Raw genomic sequence first — 22583 nt, 5'->3', positions numbered from 1 at the left:
GAGAAAGCTTGCCAGTAGCTTCTCGTGGGTCAGTGGTTCTTTCTGGGGTTTTCTTGGGTTCTTCCTCCACCATTAATACTGGCCGCCATGTATAGTCTATCGTGTGCTGAAAAATCATGTTAAAACCTACAACAACAACATTACAATTAACAATGATTAGCTGATATGTAATAAATCTGTAAGTAGTGCAGGTTACATGTTTGAAAAGCATATTGTACAATAATTATACACATATAAAGGACAGTTTAAGGATAGTTTTCATGGTGAATTTCCAGATCCGTTTCTTTAGTGCCTCAGACAATCCAAAGCTGAAGTGCCAGGGACCCTCCGAAACCTTAAGCCATCCATCTGCCAGTCAAGGATGAGTAAAACACATATTGTCAGAAAACCAATGATTGTGAAAGTTTTCTAATGCTACTCCAGGTATAGTTGGCTTTAAATCTGATTGGATGTCCAACTTGGTCATTTCATGATTTCCAAACATCTGTGCTTGGATAGTAGAATGCTACACCATTTGAATTCATTTAGTGCAGAAAGGACCTGCAACAGTTTTTACTCTATTTTAACTGTTTGATGTATTCATGATAGGTTTATAAATATAGCTATATTAGACTAAGGCTTAGAACTGTATGTGGTTTATTTCAACCCATGTAATTTTATCCATGGCAACCAGGAGGGTACATTGACAAGGGGTATGTGCCTCTTGTACTCCCACCTTAATCAAGCACTACCAGCAAAGAAAAAAAATGGAAGAAATCTGTCATCATTAACATTATTATAGTCATGCTTGACTTTTAGGTTCCATGTTATTTTGTTTTTTTCTGAATCCTAAGCCTCCTGTGTGTTTGAACTGAAAAATATAAAAGTTACATATTATAAATCAAATTACGTTTAATTTTCACAATCTTTTTATAAACTATGTAATAAATAATTTTATTGAAAATAAATTATATTTTTTGAAATAAGATAAAGTATCATTGAATTGTATGATATATATTTATTTTGTTTTCTAAATTTAAATTGGGCATAAAATATTAAGTTATGTCTAATAATTAATAATTGTGTGTTAAGCCTGGAAGCATGCTATATTGAGGTATGATATAATTTTTTATTTTTGTTATTCCGTTTTATTGAACTATAGCCGTAAGACATATACAATATATAGCATGGCTTATGAAGAGACAGACAGATGGATAAACAAAGATGAATCATATATTCTCATACTATTTTACAATGTATATTGATAATGAAAAATCATTTTGGAATACAAAATAACTTATGTAATGTAAATAAACTGGTGGCCTATTGGTTAGAGTGTCTGCCTCAGATGTAGGAGGTCATGGGTTCAAACCCTGGCCAAGTCATACCATAGACTCATACAAATAGTACTAACAGCTGCCTTTCCTGGCACTCACTGTTAACAGGTTAGTGTCAAGACTGGTTGGCTTTTCAGGATAATGTGACTGGGTGTAACATGATGCTACATGTCTGTGGCAAGATGCCGCAATGCTAGACATCACTGTCAAACTGCCACACTGCTGATATGACTGAAATTGTTGAAGCTACTTAAGAAATCCAAAACACGCACAGACACACACAAACACAGAAAAAATATATAATTTTGAAAAAAATTTATCATATTGCAGAATATTCTTGACTGAAATAACTTAATTTCTTTTCATGTGTGTTTTTTTCCTGCTGCACACCAGTCTGTAAACCAATGTTTTGAAATAACTACAGTTGCAGTTCATAATGTCCCATTCTTATTTGTAGATCAAAAAGAAAGGAAGAGAAAAAGGATGTCAAATCGTTCAACCTTCTCTCTATCGGTGCAATTAGTTTTATTTGGCCAAGAAGTACAGTAGTCCCTCTCTTATAAGGCCACCCCTATTGCAGCAGGGAAGTGACCTTATAATGAGGGTGGCCTTTCTAGAGGGGGATGACAAATGCGAATATTAAATACATATGAAGAATGTCACAAGCACATTTAATTCTGAAACATTTAATATTTTCGTTTAAAAATCACATGCATGTTGTGAAATAAATGTAAAACAAACTGTTTCATCATTTTCAAAAGAATGTTACGAATAACAATCGATATAGTTTTAAAACTGCCTTATAATTATGTTACAGATCACATCATCTGTCACTTTGTTGGTAACAGTCTAAAAAAACAAACCAGTCTCGTCTCAATTAAAAATATTCTTGCTGTCATATCCCCTGCATATATCGTTTAGTCTTTTGTTCCAATCATCGACAACTTCATTATTAACATAGCTGATTCTCCACTAAGGACAGAACACTTAATATTGTGTTGGACATGTAATCTGTGCAGCCATCCGTTACTTGCAGTAAAGTCATCATATCCCATTTCAACTGACAAAATTGTTGCTTTTTTGGATCAGTGAGTGGAATTTTCTTAGCACGTGCAGTGCAAAACCATCAAAAACCTTGTCATTCAAATCAGCATACAAACATCTCCTGGCTCAGACAATCTTCCTTTCTCCAGCCATTCCACCTTCCCACTTCTGCAGAATTGTTTCCTTATCTTTCACAATATTGTTGATGTGAGTCTTTCTGACATCACAGTTTTCTGCAAGGATCCTCGAACCCCCAACTTTCTGTGCAACCATCTGTTACTTCCAGTAAAGTTGTCATATCCCATTTCAACTGACAAAATTGTAGCTTATTTTGGATCATTTGACCGGTGAGTGGAATTTTCTTAGCACGTGCAGTGCAAAACCATTCAGAACCTTGTCATTCAAATCAGGATACAAACATCTCCTGGCTCAGACAATCTTCCTTTCACCAGCCATTCCACCTTTCCACTTCTGCAGAATTCTTCATTATCTTTCACGATATTGTTTATCTTTCCAACATCACAGTTTTCTGCAAGGATCCTCGACCCCCTACCCCTTTTCAGTCAGTTGAATTACTTTCATTTTCTCTTCTAAACTGAGAATTTTTCTTTTCCTCTATGACATGTTGATCTTTTTGCAGTAAGTTATTCATGTTGCCAACTACAAGACTGATAAAACAATTTTTTATGCATTTAGACAAATTGCCATGTGTTTTTAAAGGAAGTCTTGTCACATGATTCATTAGTCACAGTCTGGCACCCTATTGTTTTTATACATTTCTTTACACTAAGTGAGAGAAGCCAAAAAAGGCTTCGATATGTACCATTAACGTCATGCAGATTTGACCTCGCAGCCATTATGATTTGTAATTTTGACAATTATTGTCATTAGTAATAGCCACTGATTATCAAAGTGAACAAGCTCAACATCTTACTAAGGGAAGCCATAAAGGCTACCAAACCATTTTCCTGCTGACTTTTGTATTGTACATCAATACTGCCACTTCTCAGCTGTTACTACTATTCAATAATTGTAATCTTAACAATTATCAGAGTGACTAAACCAGACATCTTATGATAACACAGCAGTAAGGCTAACTGGATTAGATGTACTTACCCTTTTGTATGGATTAAATTTTGAGTCTTTCTCAGCTTTATGGAATAAATGTGGCTTTTAATGAGGCGCAAATGATATATGGAAACAGAAATTGGATTACTTAACACACGTTGTGAATAAAATATTGGTTCTGGATACATATTAAAATAAAATGCGGCCGCTTGTTGGGGGTAAATTTTATATTATTGCACTAATATGCTGGTTCTCGTTAGCCGGGTGGCCTTTCGTGAGGGGTACTTTTGAACACAAACTTGTCGGTGCCAACGGATTCTGGCCATAAGGATTGGGTGGCCGCTGGTCAGGGGTGGCCGTTCAGGAGGGGACTACTGTATTTTTAGTTTCTTTTCCATCAAGACAAAATTATTTTCCACCTACCCTTAGCATATATATTTGGCTGTACCATTGTCAACTTTATATTGTTTTAGTTAGACTTGTCAAAATATCTTGCCTTTAAAATGAAAACATTATTCAAGTGGACATAATTGTTCTCAGATATGGGGGGGGATAATCATGCAATTAAACAACAGGGTTATTCACAAGTACAATTGGAGGCATACTTTCTTGTTGTCTTTAATGTATTTAAACAAATAAATGCTGTAGATTGCTTTAAAAAATTGAATTTAGTGTTAGATTTTAAATAAAGGCAATCATTGGTAACAATGGACTTGTGTAATGAAAATAAAGTGACTTTATGACTGGTGTAATATTCTTTTGGGCAGTTAAATATGTGGGTTAGAAATAGATATATCAGTTCAAATAAATAAATGATTTACCTTTTTAAAAAAATAACGAACAATACACTGAAGTCAACAAATCAGCAGTAATTTAAAACAGTGTTTAAGATAACATTTAGAACAAGTGAAATGGATCAGCAAGAACATTATTATTCTGATTATTATTATTATTATTATTATTATTATCATCATCATCATTATTATTATTATTATTATTATTATTATTATTATTATTATCATCATTATTATTATTATTATTATTATTATTATTATTCTGATTTATTAATATTATCATTATTATTATTATTATTATTGTTATTATTCAAAGCTGTTTACTGTGCATTTATTTATAATCAAAGGTGGAATACTTCAATTTTGTTGGGAATTATTTCTTTGGTTATTTTTGTTGTTGTTGACATAAACATTTCAAGTAAAACTAGATGATGTAGATAATTTTGTTTGCCTGCAGCACATGACAGTTCCAGTAAGGCTGTATCACAATCACAAGTAGACTTTTCCAAAGCTCCTGGACAAACACGCTTGATTACATGTACAAAGATCACCCTTTTTCAGCATGTATCCAATGAATGATATTACATTCTTTGTTGTTACACAACTGTTTAAATCATTTGATCATGAAATGAATTCAGTAATTTCAACAACATTTTGAGCTGCTGACATGAAAATTCAATGAGAAACATACATGGATATGCATAATAAACTTTAAGTCATTTTAGGACATACTGAGAAAATTCTCTAACCTGGATTTCATATAAACATGTACCTTTAAAACAGAATGTGACATGATGTAATACTATCAAGGCAGAATAACTTTTTGATGTACTGTACAGATTCATATTAAAATGTGTATGTGTTGGAATTAAGAATACATTCTAACTTATGTCTAGGGTACTATTGATTCCTTACTATATATATATATATATATATATATATATATATATATATTAATGTTGTGCATTAAACAGCTGCTCTATTTTTATTACAGTCACAATGACCTAGGAATAGCTTTTTCTCTATTAAAAGTTGATATCATTTGAAATATGACTGCAAAGTATTCAGCAGATTTTAGTGTATGAAATATGTCCAATTTTATAAAAAGCAGGTCTTTTGCAAGCTTGTGCTAGACAAAACAACACCCCAGGTGAGCGTTGCCTTCGTCACCCTGCCCCAAATCAGAAAGGAATACCACAAAGTTCATGAAATGGCAGCCCAGGCAATTGCCCATATTACCTGTCCTTTACAATGATCCTGTGTAAAGACATGGTATAGATCAAGTTCTATTGAATCCTGTATAAAATCCCACTGAGAGTGAATATTTTGGCAATACATTCTACCCCCTTTTTTCTTTTTGACTTTTTTTATTATGATACAACCTACACTATAACTTAATGTGAATGATTTCTGGAGAAATCTTGTACCTTAATAATACAGACGCCTAAATTCTTGAATGCTAGCAATACATGGGGATCGCTTCGTGGAGATTATGTTTCAAGGTGCAACAGATCTTGTCCCAGGTGCACAGGTGCACAGGGTTTACCAGAATACTGTCTTGGTTATATTATATTGAATTCAGGTAGCCCTCAGGTTACCAAAACTATTGACTGATAGCTTGTGGTTGAAAGGTGGAGTTTATGGGTTGGTCAGTTTAAATTTGGCTTCGGTGGGCTACCATCTGATTTCAAAATGTTTTCAAGCTCAAGGTTTTGTGAACCTTTTATGAAGAAGGTTCTCATGTGCTGTTCTAGTTTTTGCTATCATAGATGAGATAACACAACTTGTGGAACAGCTGTTTTTGTTGCATTCATTGCAGAATGGCAGAGTTTTCCATATTAATAACAAGAAAAGTTAAAATTCTATTACCATTACAAGACTTGTTTATTCAGAAATTTCATGATTGAAATCATTCCAAATTGTAGATGTATTTTTGACTAGAACAACAGTGGTGGCAGGATAAGGTGAAAGAAGAGGAGAAAAAGAAGGCAGAAGAAGCAAAAAGAGCAGAGGGGGATAAGACAGCGGCATCTGGTGGTGGAGCAGCAGCAAAAGGTGGCACTGCTGCTGGGCGTGGTGCACCTGCTACAAGAGGGCGTGGAACAAGCACACCTGCAGCCAGGGGAGGTAATGTAAACTAGGATTACAGGACTATAATTATTATGTACTAATAGAAATTTTGTTGCTTTTAATTTTTATATGTTACTCTCCTGTAACAAATATTTAACACTAGTTATATCTTCTCAAAACAATTATTGAAGCTTTTATTTTGTATTCATACAGGTAATTTTACTTTTATAACACCTATTCTTTTTAAGTTGTGAGATTTAAAAAAAAAATGGCAACATTAATTTATATAAAATTTTAGAATTCAGTGTCTCCTGTTTATTTTTACAGGAGCTACTCAAGGAAGAGGTGCAGCAGCTGTTTCAAGAGGTGGAGCTACTGCTGAAAGAGGTGGAGCTACTGCTGCAAGAGGTGGAGCTACTGCTGTGAGAGGTGGAGCTAAGGTATTTATAAATAGATAGATTGTTTGATTGTTGGAGAGAGTGAGAGACATTTTTGCTTTTGTCTGTCTGTCTGTCCAGTCTTCCTCGCTGTGTTGACTGTAATTCTCAATTCAACACACTTATAAACACCAGACTTGCAGAGTGAGCTAAATTGGGTCACTTTGACCTATTTGTCATGGTTAAATTAAATTGCTTGAAAATACTGCCTACTGTCACAAACAGGTGGCTGCCTAGTAAGCCACTGTTCCTTCTAACTTTAGGATTTTGCATGATCATTCATTCATTGTTACATATGTTGGTCATTTTTCAGGCAGCACCAGCAGGAAAGGCTGCACCTCCTTCTGCAGGTAGGGGTGCACAAGTAAAACCAGCACCAGCCAAGCTAGGCAGTACAGGTTCACAGCATAACTGTGAACAAGTCAAACCCCAGGTTACTGCAGAACCCCCAGGTAAGTACTAAATTTAGACCTCTGTCAATTGGCTTGAGTCCTGTAATAATTCAATTTGTATTTTTGTTTCACTCTCCTCACGTTTACCTCATTGTTGTTAGTTCACGTTTCATAGAGCCTCATGGGAGAATAGTTGCTGACAGTAATTTTTAAAAAAATGTATTTTTATTGTTGCTGTTATTATTATTTTTATTATTATTACTCTTCATTCTTAAAATAAGTAATAGAAAAGAGTGAACATCAAAACATTTTGTAAAATTTAACAAATAACTTATTTATAAAGGGAAAATTTGAAAATATTTTACTGTGTTTCAAATTAAATCCCAACTAGTTCAAAAAGTTATATCACCTGTCCTAATGAATAAAGTTCTAATTAAATTGCAGTTGTGTTCAAAATAAGATCCAGCACTGAAGGCATCGATGTGCCTGTAGTCTTGTATGTACTATTGTCAGTAGCCTGAAGTGTGATGATGTTTTACAGTCTTCCAATTAATCACGATAATATTTTCCAAGACGTCCTTGTCTGAATTCACTATATTTTGAAATTAATATTTCTGTCCAAGAATATTATTTAAGAGCACTTTGTACTTCCAGTGTATAAATAACTTGAATAAATAAGTTCACCCAAATCAAATACTGAACACAAGAAGACAGATTTCTGCTTCAGATGTTATTGCAGGAATGAGTATTTCACAAGTTATCAAGATAATAAACCCCTCTACCTAACCTAGGTCGCAATTAGCATTTTCTGGAAATATAATGACTTAACGGAATTTTCCATTCTAGAACATCCCAAGTTGTTTACAAGATCCAATCTTTTGCTAAAATTATTATAGGGATGTGATAAACATCAGGTATGTTGGGGGGAATACCTACATCCTACTTTTATTGATAATTATCCTAATATTTAACCTCTCACTCAAAGAGATATATTAGGTATGCATTGTTTGTTTACAAAATAAAAACATCACCAGTGTCTCTAGTCAGGAACAACATGAACTTGATTTTGGACAAGGTCAAGTGCAAAATATCATTATGCCTAATCATGGAGAAAAACTAACGAAAAAAATGTAAATATACATAACAATTATATTATGTTAAATATCATTGTTCTTGTTGATGTTGTCATTGCTAGTTCAGTTATTATTATTATTATTATTATTATTATTATATTTACTATTATTACATCTGTGTTTCTGTGTGGCCACACTTTTCTTGGTATACTCTACTTTTAAAATAATTGGCATCTGATAGATTTAAATCTTTTGTTTTAGGTTTTTGTTTGTTCTTCAATTCTTCTTCTGCAAGTGCCAGCAATTCTTGCAAACAAAAATCATGTCTTTCAGAGACAGAAAGCCTAACACAACTGGGTGAACCCCCATTTTAAAATAATGATTGAGATGTTGAAATATAGTTTTCTTTTTGCTTGTTTATAAGCAGTATTTTATTTAATACTGTATTTGTAAAATGTTGAAAGAAACATATGGTAATAGTGAAAACTTAAGTTAATTGAAGGGAATTTTAATTTCCTTGACATGTGCCTTATCTGTGACAGAGCATATAGTGTTACCATATCTGTCCATCCCATCCCATACTATTTGTTTCCAATCTATAACGTTTGAAAAGCTTCATAGATTGAAACCAAATTCGGTATGAGGCTTCAGATTACAAAGCCCTAAATCATGTTCAATTTTATCTCGTTTTGACAAACTTTAACATAGTAATAACCCTGTTTGACTTAGAGCTTTGTCTATTAAGGACATTATATTTGCTGGGACATCCATGGCATACAGACATGTTTCTAGCTGCTTTATTTATATGTATTTACAACCAGACCTTCACAAATATCTGATTGTTCCAGTGTGTTGTGCGTTATTAGGATTTTTTAATGTAGCTTTAAAAAAATTTCAGTCATATTGCTACAATGTCTGCATTGTGGCAGTTTATAGTAATGTTTAGTTGTTGTTGTAGTGTTTAACACCATTTTTCAGCACAAGATAGACTATACATGGCGGCCAGTATAATTGGTGGAGGAAGAACCCCGGGATGAACCACCGACCCATGAGAAGATACTGGCAGGCTTTCTCACATACCCACATTAGCCGGGCCTGAGACTCAAACCCACGCAGACAGAGGTGAGATGGCAGTGATCTGGAATGGTGAGCGCTTTAGACCACTTGGCCACTCCGGGCCCCTAGTGATGTCTAGAAGTGGGGCATCATGCCGCAGACATGTAGCATGATGTCCCACCAAGTCAAATTGTTTTGAGACCAGGTTGACCAGTCCTAACACTAACCTCTTAATGCTGAGCACCAAGCGAGGTAGCTGTTAGTACCATTTTTGTAAGTCTTTGGTATGACTCGGCAGGGGTTAGAACCCATGACCTCCTGCTTCTGAGGTGGACGCTCTAACCACTAGGCCACCGGAGTGGTCTGATTGTTCCACTAGTCCTTTCTGTTTGGTGGAGATTAAAACAATATTGAATTTTATATTGCTTTTACTAGATAAAGGACTATAGAATCTATAATACTCTTTACTATATATCATATGTAATGTTGTAAATAACATATTTAGAAATGCAGTAAATGCAATAACTGTATATTGTTGTGGTAGAAAACAAAATTACTATTGCATCATGTATCATATTTTACAGCAAAACAGGAAGAAAAACCTCCAGAATCCAGCCTGACCTCCAAACCTGCCACTGGTCCTATCAACAGGAAAAGCTACCATCCCCGACTTGGACTTGCCAGGGCTCACAAAGCAGCCAGCGAGGTACCAGAAGCACAGAAGTATTACAATGAGGTCATCACCATGGCGCCAGAGGTGAGACTCCAGCAGATGTTGAGTAGAGGAACTTTTCCAAAAACAAAAATCTCTCTCTAGATAAATATAGACTATAAAACAGTGAAAATTTCCTAAATCAGACACTGGTCAGAAAATGATTTTTATCTTGTTTTTTGAAGTGGTATCTTCAGACAGATGTGATTACTGTATGTATTTGATTGAACTCATTTGCAACACATATGTATCCTGTCTGCAGTGGAAGCTGGATTACAGAGGGTGTAGTTTAGGGACATTCCAGTATACTTTTACTTTAAATGAGTCAATGAATGGAGAGATAAAATTTAATTAATGAATGGATAAACAAATGTTTTCATTGAACTGCCTTGCAATTGACCAGGATATTGCAGTGGTTACCAGTATACACCCACTTTGCACCCCTGCAGTTCCAGTTTGGGTGTAAGGGAAAAACATGTTCTCCACCTCAGAGAGAACTATAATACAATACCTAAACCATCAAGAGAGAACTATAACACAATACCTGAACCATCAAGAGAGAACAATAACACAATACCTGAACCATCAAGAGAGATCTATAACACAATACCTGAACCATCAAGAGACAACTATAACACAATACCTGAACCATCAAGAGAGAACTATAACACAACACCTGAACCATCAAGAGAGATCTAAAACACAATACCTGAACCATCAAGAGAGAACTAAAACATAATACCTGAACCATCCAGAGAGAACTATAGCACAATACCTGACCGATCAAGAGATAACTATAACACAGTACCTGAACCATCAAGAGAGGACTATAACACAATACCTGAGCCATCAAGAGAGAACTAAAACACAATACCTGAACCATCCAGAGAGAACTATAACACAGTACCTGAACCATCAAGAGAGAACTATAACACAGTACCTGAACCATCTAGAGAGAACTATTACACAGTACCTGAACACTTTTTGGAAGTAACTGTTATTCAGTGGACATTAATAATGAAAATTAAAAATAAGCAAAGTACTAATTTGTTGTCATTTAAAATAGGGAAAAATTAATGTAAAGAAAGCCTTTCAAGCATTTGTTTCCCATAGAAAGATTAACACATGATATCAACATATCATTGGAATTTGTTAATTTATTTGTTATTTAAGAATTGTCTGGGAGCTTTTTGCACAATATAATGGCAGATTTTGAGTGAACGCAGGTAGGCATACATCTTAATTTGAAAGAATTACTTCAGTTTTATGTTTAAAGACCTAATTTATTTCTAAGATATATTAGATGCATTTCCCTTGATTCAGATGTTATTCATGATGACATGGGGAAACGGCAAAATTTACTTCCTGGACCACATTGACATGCCTTTCACTTTTCGTTACACTTATTCCTCTCAATACGCTAACAGTTTAAGGAGGAAAAAAATCATAAAAATATAAAAAGAATCAATCAGAGATTTATTGAAATATTATAAACTGGTACTTGATTTCAGGTCCATGATGCATATATAGAATCTGCAGAGATGCTTCTGAAGACCAACCCTCTGGCAGCTGTGGATGTCTACTGCAAGTTTCCCATTTCTGCACAACCCACATTTGATGATGCTTTTATCATTGGAGAAATTCTGCGTATTCTGATGAAGAATGAAAAGTATGATGATCCCAGACTGGCACCAAATATGATTGCATATGGAAAGGCTCTAGGCTTGGGTGAGTATTGCCAAATAGACTGGCACCAAATATGATTGCATATGGAAAGGCTCTAGGCTTGAGTGAATATTGCCAAATAGACTGGCACCAAATATAATTGCATATGGAAAAGCTCTAGGCTTGAGTGAATATTGCCAAATAGACTGGCACCAAATATGATTGCATACGGAAATGCTCTAGGCTTGAGTGAGTGCTGCTGGTTCAAAAAAAGAAAAATGTTCTTCCTTGCAATATTTTATCTTTGAATAGATTTCCATAGTTTTCTAAATACAAGGAATTCATTTATTTTCATGAGAACCAATTTTAATGGTTTTGTAAAAAGTACATTTTGGACATTGTTAAAGTCACAGCTTGGGAAGAGTGTCATAAAGTCTTTCTACATGGATCATTATTTCTAGTCTTACAATGTTTAATCCACTAAAATTGGTACTCCTGGGATAAAAATAAATTTGCAGGAAAAGCAATTTTTGTGCCAAGATATTATGCCTTAGACGTGATAAATTCTGTAATATTTAGGAAGGATAGACTCTCAATACTCGTTGAATCAAGTGTACAGTCTGATTACTGTTCATTTTATTCTAGAGATAAATGTCAAAGACAGTATAAAAAGTGGGGGTAAGACTGAAGCAGCTAACTATATTTTCAGTCTGGTTCCCAAACCTTCTGCATACATATATAGTTATATTCTTGTGGTATGGTTTTATTAAAACACCATTAAGTCAATAATAAAAACAAAACTGATTCAGTTCTGATAAATGATAATAAAATCCATTGCTGCTAAAGTGTACCATGTGTGTTGATTCTGTATTGAAAATGAAAATGTAAAACCTGGATGACTTGGTTTGGAAAAAAATCAAACATTTATGACTTACTTTTTGTCATTTTTATGTAATCACTTGATTAGATCAAATTTTGCACACAAATTCAAAACAGAGACAGAAAGAACAGACTTATACCAAACCTGGTTTTGATATTAACAAAACATTTTCATGCTCAAATTCAGGCTCAGTTTGAAATTCTGACAGATTGGTTAATAATTTGATGATAGAACCAATTGTCTCTTTTATAATTTCAGGTGCCCTAGAGAAGTATATTAAAATCTTGGAGGAAAAATTCAAGGCAGAGCTTCTAAAAACTGTATATGCTGGAGTTAATGGCCGTTCTGTTGATGACCCTGATATGCAGGCGTTCTTCAAATTCAAATGCTGGGTCTAAGAAGCTGGAGTGATTTCTTGAAACTGTATATTCACTGTTAGTGAACAGTATTAGTTTGTAATGATTTACATAGTTTTTGTCTTCCCAGGAATTGTTAGATAATTTTAGACATACATGTATATGGTTGGGACACTATAGATTCCTCGTCATGAATGGACAAAGATCTCACTATTGGACACTGCAAGAATATATGTCACTATTGGACACTGCAAGAATATATGTCACTATTGGACACTGCAAGAATGTATGGTACCTATTACATTTCTGCTCAGGGGAAAAATAAATTAAAAATACAGAGACCAGTTAAGGATGATTGCTTCTTAAAATATGTTTTTTTTGGACAAGATTAAGGTCTGAAAGAAATTCAAGCAAATGTTTAGTTTGGTGTTCATTTTCTTGTACTATTTTTAGTTTAATATTTATCCACAAGTAAGGGTCATCACATGAAAAGTAAGGGATAAAGTTGTTAAAGGTTTAATGCCATATTTCAGCACATGATAGGGCATACATGATGGCCAGTGTATTTGGTGGAGGAAGACTCCAGGAAAAACCCAGGAAGAACCACTAATCAGCAGGAAGTTACTCGCAGGCTTGCTCACATATGTTGGCCAAACCTGAGACTCGAGTCCATGCAGACAGAGATGAGATCTCAGTGATCTTTAAACGTGAGCACATTGACTGCTTGGCCACCCAGGGCCAACTTACACCTAGGTAAAATCTGACTACAAAATCCAGTGATCATAGTTTTCTTTCATCTTTTCAAGCCACATTTTAAGTGCTGACTTCATAAAAGTGGATTGCCATTATATACATTTTCCAGCAATTTAGAGTGAATGATATTTCTTTTGAAAAGAAATAAGGTATAATCATTGAAATTTGTTGAATATGATGCAAAATATTATCAAAGAACTTATAACATGGCAAATACAGGTATATTTGTGGGGACTCCAGCTACCAAAATGGTCTCAACATCAGTGATATATCATAGTTCAAAAATGAATTCAGAAACTGGATTAAAATATAGTTATTTTTAATATGGGGTTCTCATTCATATCTTTTACATTTGTATCAGGCACACTGTTTTCTGTCAACAATCTGAGACAGATTCAAATAACAGATCCTTTTTATTATACCTCAGCTTAAAAACATTTTCCTTTCTTGAAATTTCACTGAATTCTTAAATATTATCACTTAAGAATAATTAGCCTTTGGTAAAACGCAATCTTCATCTAATGTCTTTTGCCATTTTCTTAATAATTGGTTGGTAAATTTTTAATCAAGCATATACTAAAAGTTGAGACATAGTATAACAGTGAAGTTTATTATTTCAAGGTGAAAGTATTTACCAGAGTTACTAAAGCCTTTGATAAATCAAAGAGTAGCAATGAGCAAGATCTCAAGCCATAATGGACTACTCTTACTTTTTCCTACAAATTACACACAGAATTTTGACAAGCATTTATGTGTGAATGAACAACTTAATAATCTGAATTTGTATTTTAAAATATTTTCTTATTTGGATTTCTTTGTTTCTTTGGTTATTTTTCTTGCTTTGTAATTAAAAAAATGCTATGTCATGGATTCAGAATTGGATGTGAATGGTCTGTGATATTAAAATACTGTGATGGTTTTATTTTCTTGTAAAAATGTGATTATTTCAATTTCAATATGACATGCATTGCTATGGTTTTTCATGATGTCTTTCTGTCTGCCTGTCTCTACAGCATCACCACCTAGATTAAGCTTTGCAATTAACTCACTTTGCTACATTGAATTTGAAATGTATGTGCACAATGAGTAGTACTGTGGCATTTATACAAAGGCAGGTTGCTGTGAATAATATTTGACATTATGCTGACTTGCATAAAGTGTTCGGTTTAGCCCCATGGTATAGGTATTATTATCAATGTGACCACTCTGATGGTCTAAGTTCGAATCCTGGCCGAGCCTTTCCAAAGACTTATGAAAATGGTGCTAGGAGCAGCCTCGCTTGGTGTTCAGTATTATGAGGTTAGTGTTAGAAATGGTCGGCCTGGCTGTCAGGATAATGTGACTGGGTGGGACATCATGCTACATGTCTGTGGCATGATGCCCCAGTGCTTAACATCATTTAAACTGCCACACTTCAGACATCATAGCGATATGACTGAATTTTTTTGTTAAAGCTACATTAAAAATCCAAATCACACACACATGCATTACCTACATTAGGAGGACCTTGTAAATCCACATACATTAGGAGGTCCACCTCAAGGAAAGCATTTATACGCTTCCTTTATGGAGAAGTTTGTTTGATTTTAAACAAAAGCATATCTCATGGTCTAGATGTTTTGAAAAACTACATTTTTATGTTATTGATATGATGTGTTTTCCACATACATTGGGGGGATGACACACATGTGGTAAATGGCATACACTATGGGGACACAAGTTTACACACCTGTAGTTCACTATACTTGAGAGGACTTTGCAGAATTACCTCCTCCTTGTCCAAGGGAAAATTTCAGAATTCCGTTTGCTTTGTAAATTGTATATATTTAATTGATCTATGTTTCCAACTTTACTTGTTGTAGTATAATAAAAACAGAAACAACACAATATATAAGTATATACATTATTCCTATATTTGTTTTACTTTAGTATAAGCCATTCCGATGACTAGAAATGACCCAGTAACAGCTAAATATCACTTGTCATTTTACAATTTTATGAGACAATTTAAAATTTTAGGGATTTTATGGATCCAAATAAGACAATAAAAACATGATTACACAACAATAAATTGTTTTGGCAGTAGCATAGTTTTAAAAATTTGTCAATTTAAGACTATACATTACTTGAAAAAGGGGAAGTCAAAAATGTTAAAAATAAGACAGCCAGAATTGTAACCAATACAAAAAAATAGTAATTATTGAAGTTTTATGTCGAGAAAAATAAGACTGGAAAGTCATAGATCCAGACTACAAAAACACTAGCTTACATTTCTATGCAAAATGGCAACTGGCTCAAGGCTTCTTTAATTATAATATCTTCAGTTGCACCAGTTGTTAATGATATAGCTTATGACGTAAATAGCTTCCAATCAATACAAGCTGGAGTAAGAGTCTTTGCTACAACTTTTTCTTCCTTCAGTCATCCAACAGAGACACACATTATCTCTCGAGACTTGTTAAAGTGATTCCATTAATAAAAAGGTCATTTAGCAATCGTGACAATCATGTTCCCTGACACTGTTATCGGGTAAAGAAAATATCGTTTCCTCCTCGACTTATTACAAACTGCGTCTCAAGTAATGAACAAACATTTTAATTGGATCACCTCTGTCTTGATGTTTAATTGAAGAAAGTACACAACACATATTTTTCTCTTACGAATATTACCTACAACAATGCCATGTAAAGTTCCAAACCTTACTCTATATGGTAAATTAACTTTAAATATCTTTAATATGGTGATACAATGCTGCCATATGAAATTAGCATTTATGTAGTTAGGTCAATCCATATTTGTTTGACAGTCATGCCTGCTGAGATTCGAACAACCAAACTTTTGCTCAGAAATCAGACCGCAAAACAGACGATATTTGTCTTTGATGAACCGAGGTTTTGGCTATCTGCTGTCTTTATTGTGGTATCTCTTGTCAGTTTAAAATCTTTTATAGAAGGATAGAAAGGGTGTTATTGCATGTGTATAATAAAATAGTACTGAAATTCATATCTCAGTATGATTTTGTTTTTCGGTTCTTCCCTATGTTTACATGTTTGAAAATGATTTATACAGTATAAACTTATTAATTGTTAACATAGGATCTATAACTGTCTCATTTCTAGAAAGACAGCTCCAGTGGTCTAGTTGTTAGAATGTCCGCTTTGGATGTGGGAGGTTGCGGGTTTGAACCCCGGACGAGTCATACCAAAGACTTATAAAAATGGTACTAACAGCTGTTTCACTAGGCACTCAGCACTAAGAGGTTAGTGTTAGGACTGGTCAGGCTGGTGTCAGGATAATGTGACTGGTTGGGACATGATGCTACGTGTCTGCAGCATGAACCCCCAGTGCTAGACATCACTATAAACTGCCACACTGCAGACATCATAGAGATATAGGTGAAATATTGTATGTGTTTGTGTGTATGATTTGGATTTTTAACGTAGTTTTAACAATTTTTCAGTCATATCGCTACGATGTCTGATTTTCTGTTGGAGTTAGCTGGACATGGCACACATTCAGATATCGTTCTGTTGTGCCATCTATCCTAGTCACATTTCACCATCAAGGGTCCGTAACTTTTTGAGGGAGATTATGTTCATTTATTATGCAAGTAAAGATCGTACTGTATTAATTATCAAAGGATTCTATGTGCATTTTTCTTGTACCTTCTGTGCCCCACACGAGATGGTATCATTAAAAAAATTGCACATGCGCTCGTGCTGTACTGGTGTCCCCTACCTGGATGCTTGTGATCAAAACACTGTACAAATTTACTCATAACCATACATGAGATGGGATTGATTCAAATTTATGAGTGCGATTGTGATGTACGCATTCCCCTACACAAACACGGGATGGTATTAATTTAACTGTACATGTCTACACAACTATGCATATATATATATATATATATATATATATATATATATATATATATATATATAGAGAGAGAGAGAGAGAGAGAGAGAGAGAGAGAGAGAGATAGAGCCAGGTACAACAAGTTGGTATATCATTATATAATGACAGTGTGCAAATTTGAGCAAGATACTTTCAGACCACATGCCAAAAATAAAGAACTATTTTACAATTTACGCTAAACTAAATTAAATTCACTATTTGGTTTCCAGCATAGTCAGAATATGTTTAAATGTGTTGAAATGTTAAAGTTTCATATTTGGAAGCAATTTGTATTATGGCTAAGTAGGAAATAAGAAGTTCTCATAGACTCTACTTTTGTTGGTGTATTTGTTACCTCTCAAAATATGAACCATCCTTTATAATCTGTATGTATGTATGTGTTGTCTCATTTATAGTATTAATTTGTAAATATATTCTTTGCATGTACAATGATCACACTTTATCTAAATGTACAAACACCGCAATCGTGATGTGCTTACAGGAATAAATTGATAAAGGTGACTGTTTTCTTTACTTTGGTTTGTTGCAATAATTTTCTAACACAGTACTAATAAAAACTGACGCCCTAAAGAAACAGTTGTAATTAATTTTGTTATCATACATTTATACTATATTGTTTGGGGAAAGGCGTTTGTTTTCATGACGTTGTAAGAAATTACGAAAATAGAATTCAACATGGAAACAATTTGTCCACACTGTATTGGTTATTGGTAACTGTAGAATTTGCTAGATGACTGTATACAAATGTATGTTTGGATTCTTTATTTTGCTGCAAGGTTTTAGTAAAGTGTTCAGATTTATTAGGGATTTAGATAACACATTTGTATAGTTTTTTTTGAGTTTATGTAAGCAATAAAAATTGAAGGTAGCACCATAGGTCATATGTATTTTTAGAATGTTATTCAGTGGATACAGTATCGAAGCACTTTCAAGAAATGCAAAGTAAACTTTTTATTTCTCACATTTTGGGTCTTGATTATGAAAAAGTATTAAAAATAATTAGACCAGTATGGTGTTCAGTGACTGTAAGAGAAGCCAACTAGACACAAAATAGATTGACTATAAAAGAAGCAACAGACAAGGTTTCCAGATAATTTGCTGAAGGTCGTTGAATCACTATTCAAACACAGCAAACATTCTACTGGTTAAAAACTGTTCATAATCGTTAATCAGAGATTTTAATATGAAAATTGAGATTTCCAAAAATGATATCAAAGATTGTATAATCGCTATGGAAACACGATACACTTTCAAATGGCTGAAACTATATATATTGATCTTAAATGATAGTGTGCGTGTGTGTGTGTGTTGGGTGCGCGGGTGTTGCATTGTGTCCAACGCACCATGAAATACATTGACTTATCACGACAGTTATGGAGAGCAAAATACAATATGTTTCATGAAAGGTCCATAAGATTCATGAGAGGATTTAAGAATATCAAACAAGTGACAGTATACATGCACGTCAAATATCCGAAACAAAACATAGTCTCATATCAGTCCCATCAGCTCAGCTTATCACAAAGATGGTGAAGCCAGGTATCTTGATAGAACAATCAGACCGATTTTCATGTTGAGGTCATTTAAGAAAGATATTTAGCTGGAAGGACTATATGTGTCAAAAAAGTTGCTTCGTTTTTTAATGATGATGCGAAGAAATGCCCTCCTTTCTGTTATACTGATGTGTAATATTTAATTTCTTTGGTCCACCTTTCCGACTGTCCTAAGATTGTTAAGATGATTATGCAATAACCATTTCACCTAAGGAAATAGATATACATGTAATAGGCTAAATATTTAAAGACCAGTAGATGACCTGTCTAATCTTAAACTTCTAAACGATTACTGCATTTGTTCACTTTATCTTTGTCTGGACTTACATTTTGTGTTAAAAACTGGTCGGAAAAGCATAGCTGAAATTTCACGTGCTAATATATGTGCTCATTTAGATATCTCATTGGACTTTTGTGTGCTTTAACAGTTTTCTCAATGTGGTGTGTTGGTATTTTTATTTTCATGGTGACAGTGTAGCTTAGCAGTACACTATAGTTAAACTTACAGGTGTGAAAGTTGGCTATCATTTGCTTCTTAAAGTTCATTGGATGCTAGGCTTTTATTCAAGGATTTATAGTAAAATTAATTTATTCCTGGTTATGTATTAACTTGGTATTTCTAATACAATGCCTTAACTCATTTCATTAGTACATAGCCACAAAGTAACTAAATAAGTATTAATACAATGAAATCAAACAGTACAAGATGTGCTAAATGGGCTTAGTACACAATTGTAACATTGGGATTTATTAGACTACCAGCACAACATAATACGGTAGGATAAAGTAGATTCAAAAATGTTCGTTTAACCACTGATTGTACTACCTTAGCCATGCCTTCTCAGGTATTCGGGTATGTGGCTTAGACTCACATGATAAAACACTACAACACTACACCAACCAAACAAACTAGATAATACAAATGAAGAAATAAATCTTTCCCATTATCATACAATTATCACCTACTGTGACAATAGCCAGTTGTAGTTTCTATTTATGACAGGGAACATTTACTCAAACATGAGTATAGTCAAATTTACCAGTAGTGAGTGTCGTACATTTCTGCAGTCAGGTGGCTTAAAGAAGAAGATGGACAAAAAATGCGACACGCGACGGACACAACAAAAGAATGGGGGTGGACAATGGAAGATGACCATTGGCATCCTATCTGGATGACTCTTCCTGAATCATCTGAAGCTTGCAGTAAGCTAACAGAATGCGGTTGCAAGTCTGAAGGTTGTTGAAGCTGAAAGTGCCCCAAAGCCAGACTGACGTGCACTGAACTTCGCAGTTGCAGCTGTCAGAAATATTCGGTTGTCATGGTTTGACTCAATTGTTATCTTTAGGTTATATTGGTAGAAATAATTTTGTTACTATAAACCATGCTGAAGAATGTTTCTCGTGTTATCACTCAGATCTTTTAGATGTAATTCCCTTGTTAAAATTATGTTATGACATCATTATGACAAGTTATGATATCATTATGACAAGTTATGACATCATTATGACAAGTTATGACATCATTATGACAAGTTATGACATCATTATGACACCGCCTTATTTATTTTCTACAACTTATTCTCAGACTAAATAAGACAAAAGTGAAACACTCAATTCTAACCCATAAAATACTTGTATAGCATTTTAAATAACGTTTATCTGTGTTTTGGGATATTTTGATGGCATTGACACCACAATGGCACCACAATATCCCCATGCTCATCAGATTGTATGGAGTTTATAAGTTTCTGAATATATGACCCCACGCAATACTTGTTTAAAAAAAATGGTTCCTTTGTCTGGCACGTAAGTGTCATTTCACTTGGCCACCTGACTACCAGCGAATACTTCAGCTAGGTGGTGTATGAATGTTACCCTTGTAGTATACTTTATTATTATATTTTCAGAGTGTCATTATGCGAGCTCTTACAAAATATTCCATGAGCTCTGCTTTTCTTCTGAGATCATCCATGTGCAGTGATACTAATTTCAAACATATTGTCGTTTGGTTTCACTTTTCACCATATGTTTGACTAGAAACAGACTAAATGGAATATGCATCCAATAATAATTGAACAATGTGTTTGACATTAGATCTACAGGTCAAACGCATTTTGTTATGGAAAACATTGCAATATATGGCAGTGTCAGATGGGCATCGGCTATCAGACTGGTCGGCTTTTGCATTATTCACCTCTTTCCCTATTTCAAGTGCAGACAGATTGACCATTAGGCTAAATATCAATTAGTCTCTTTGATTCATGTGAAGGTTTGATGCAGGGTTTCAAGGGTTTCAAACCTTCGCTGCCTTGCGACTATACCCTCTCATGGGAAAGGCTAAGGGAGTAAACCCCAACAGAAAATCCGGAGACGGAGTCCCTAAGGCGACTTGACATTGATTTCAGTGTCATCTCGGCAACTCCTGCGATGCAGCTGGTACCATGACGTATCGGCTTGTCCTTTCCCTTGGATCCATCAGCTGCGTGGAGAGGGGGGATCAGCTGCGTAGGCAACAGTTGATTCTCCATATCACCCTGCCCAGGCTTGCGCCCTGGAGAGGACACTCCAGCTTCTTTCCACAGCGTCGACACAACACGGGAAGCAGCAGGGGTTGCTTCTGACGGTGGGAGAGACCAACATGTTTCACTGGACAGCTACTGCCCGTCTCAAACTGGGCAGCCCCCAGCCAATAAGGTGCTGTCCCGCCACAGTTAGCCTGCTTTGCTGGGTGCGTAAGGCTTAAGGTAGGCGAGTACCTGACAAGCGGACTGCAACTACTGCACCAAGAAATAACAAAATAAAAATGAAAAAGAAGACTTCAATCCTCAAGCTAGGTACATGGAATGTCCGGACCATGCTGACTGGACTTTCAGATGATCTCCAGACAATCAGTGATGTTCGTAAGACTTCAGTCATTAACGACGAACTTGCAAGGCTCCGGGTCGACATTGCCTCACTACAGGAGACACGACTACCAGATTCTGGGTCCCTCAGAGAAAAGAACTACACATTCTTCTGGCAAGGAAAGAGCGCAGATAAAGCCAGAGAGTTTGGTGTTGGATTCGCTGTCAGGAACACTCTGCTGGGGATGATAGAACCCTGCCAACAAGGAAATGGAAGACTGCTATCCCTCCGCCTCCACACCACAGACGGGCCTGTCAATCTGATCAGCGTTTACGCTCCCACACTAAGATCCTCCACAGATACCAAGGATGAGTTTTATGATGAGCTAAACTCGCTCATGGACAAAATTCCCAAGGAAGAGAACTTGATTTTGCTGGGCGACTTCAATGCTAGGGTGGGTGCCGATCTTGACTCTTGGCTCTCCTGTCTTGGCAAGTTTGGCATTGGGAAGATGAATGAGAACGGGCAGCGACTTCTAGAGATGTGCTCGTACCACAAACTCACCATCACCAATTCATTCTTTCAGACAAAGCCACAGCACAAAGTGTCTTGGAGGCATCCCCGGTCTAAATACTGGCACCAGCTGGATTTG

At 35.1% G+C, this 22583-nt stretch overlaps 1 protein-coding gene across 1 annotated transcript in view; it reads left to right on the top strand.

Moving 5' to 3' along the window:
* Nucleotides 1-18035, top strand: part of LOC149804209 (uncharacterized) — an 80395-nt gene extending 62360 nt beyond the window's left edge. The window contains exons 15-20 of the mRNA XM_089937936.1: nucleotides 6164-6349; nucleotides 6620-6732; nucleotides 7043-7181; nucleotides 9835-10007; nucleotides 11474-11690; nucleotides 12766-18035. Of these exons, the coding sequence (XP_089794062.1) occupies nucleotides 6164-6349; nucleotides 6620-6732; nucleotides 7043-7181; nucleotides 9835-10007; nucleotides 11474-11690; nucleotides 12766-12905 (968 nt within the window). The 3' untranslated portion in view covers nucleotides 12906-18035. The remainder of the gene's footprint in view (nucleotides 1-6163; nucleotides 6350-6619; nucleotides 6733-7042; nucleotides 7182-9834; nucleotides 10008-11473; nucleotides 11691-12765) is intronic.
* Nucleotides 18036-22583: the final 4548 nt, after the last annotated feature.

The sequence above is a fragment of the Sinohyriopsis cumingii genome, chromosome 2 (genome assembly GCF_028554795.1).
Source record: "Sinohyriopsis cumingii isolate HCF-2022 chromosome 2, ASM2855479v2, whole genome shotgun sequence".
NCBI classification, from domain to species: domain Eukaryota; kingdom Metazoa; phylum Mollusca; class Bivalvia; order Unionida; family Unionidae; genus Sinohyriopsis; species Sinohyriopsis cumingii.
This window is presented reverse-complemented; position numbering and strand designations above follow the sequence as displayed.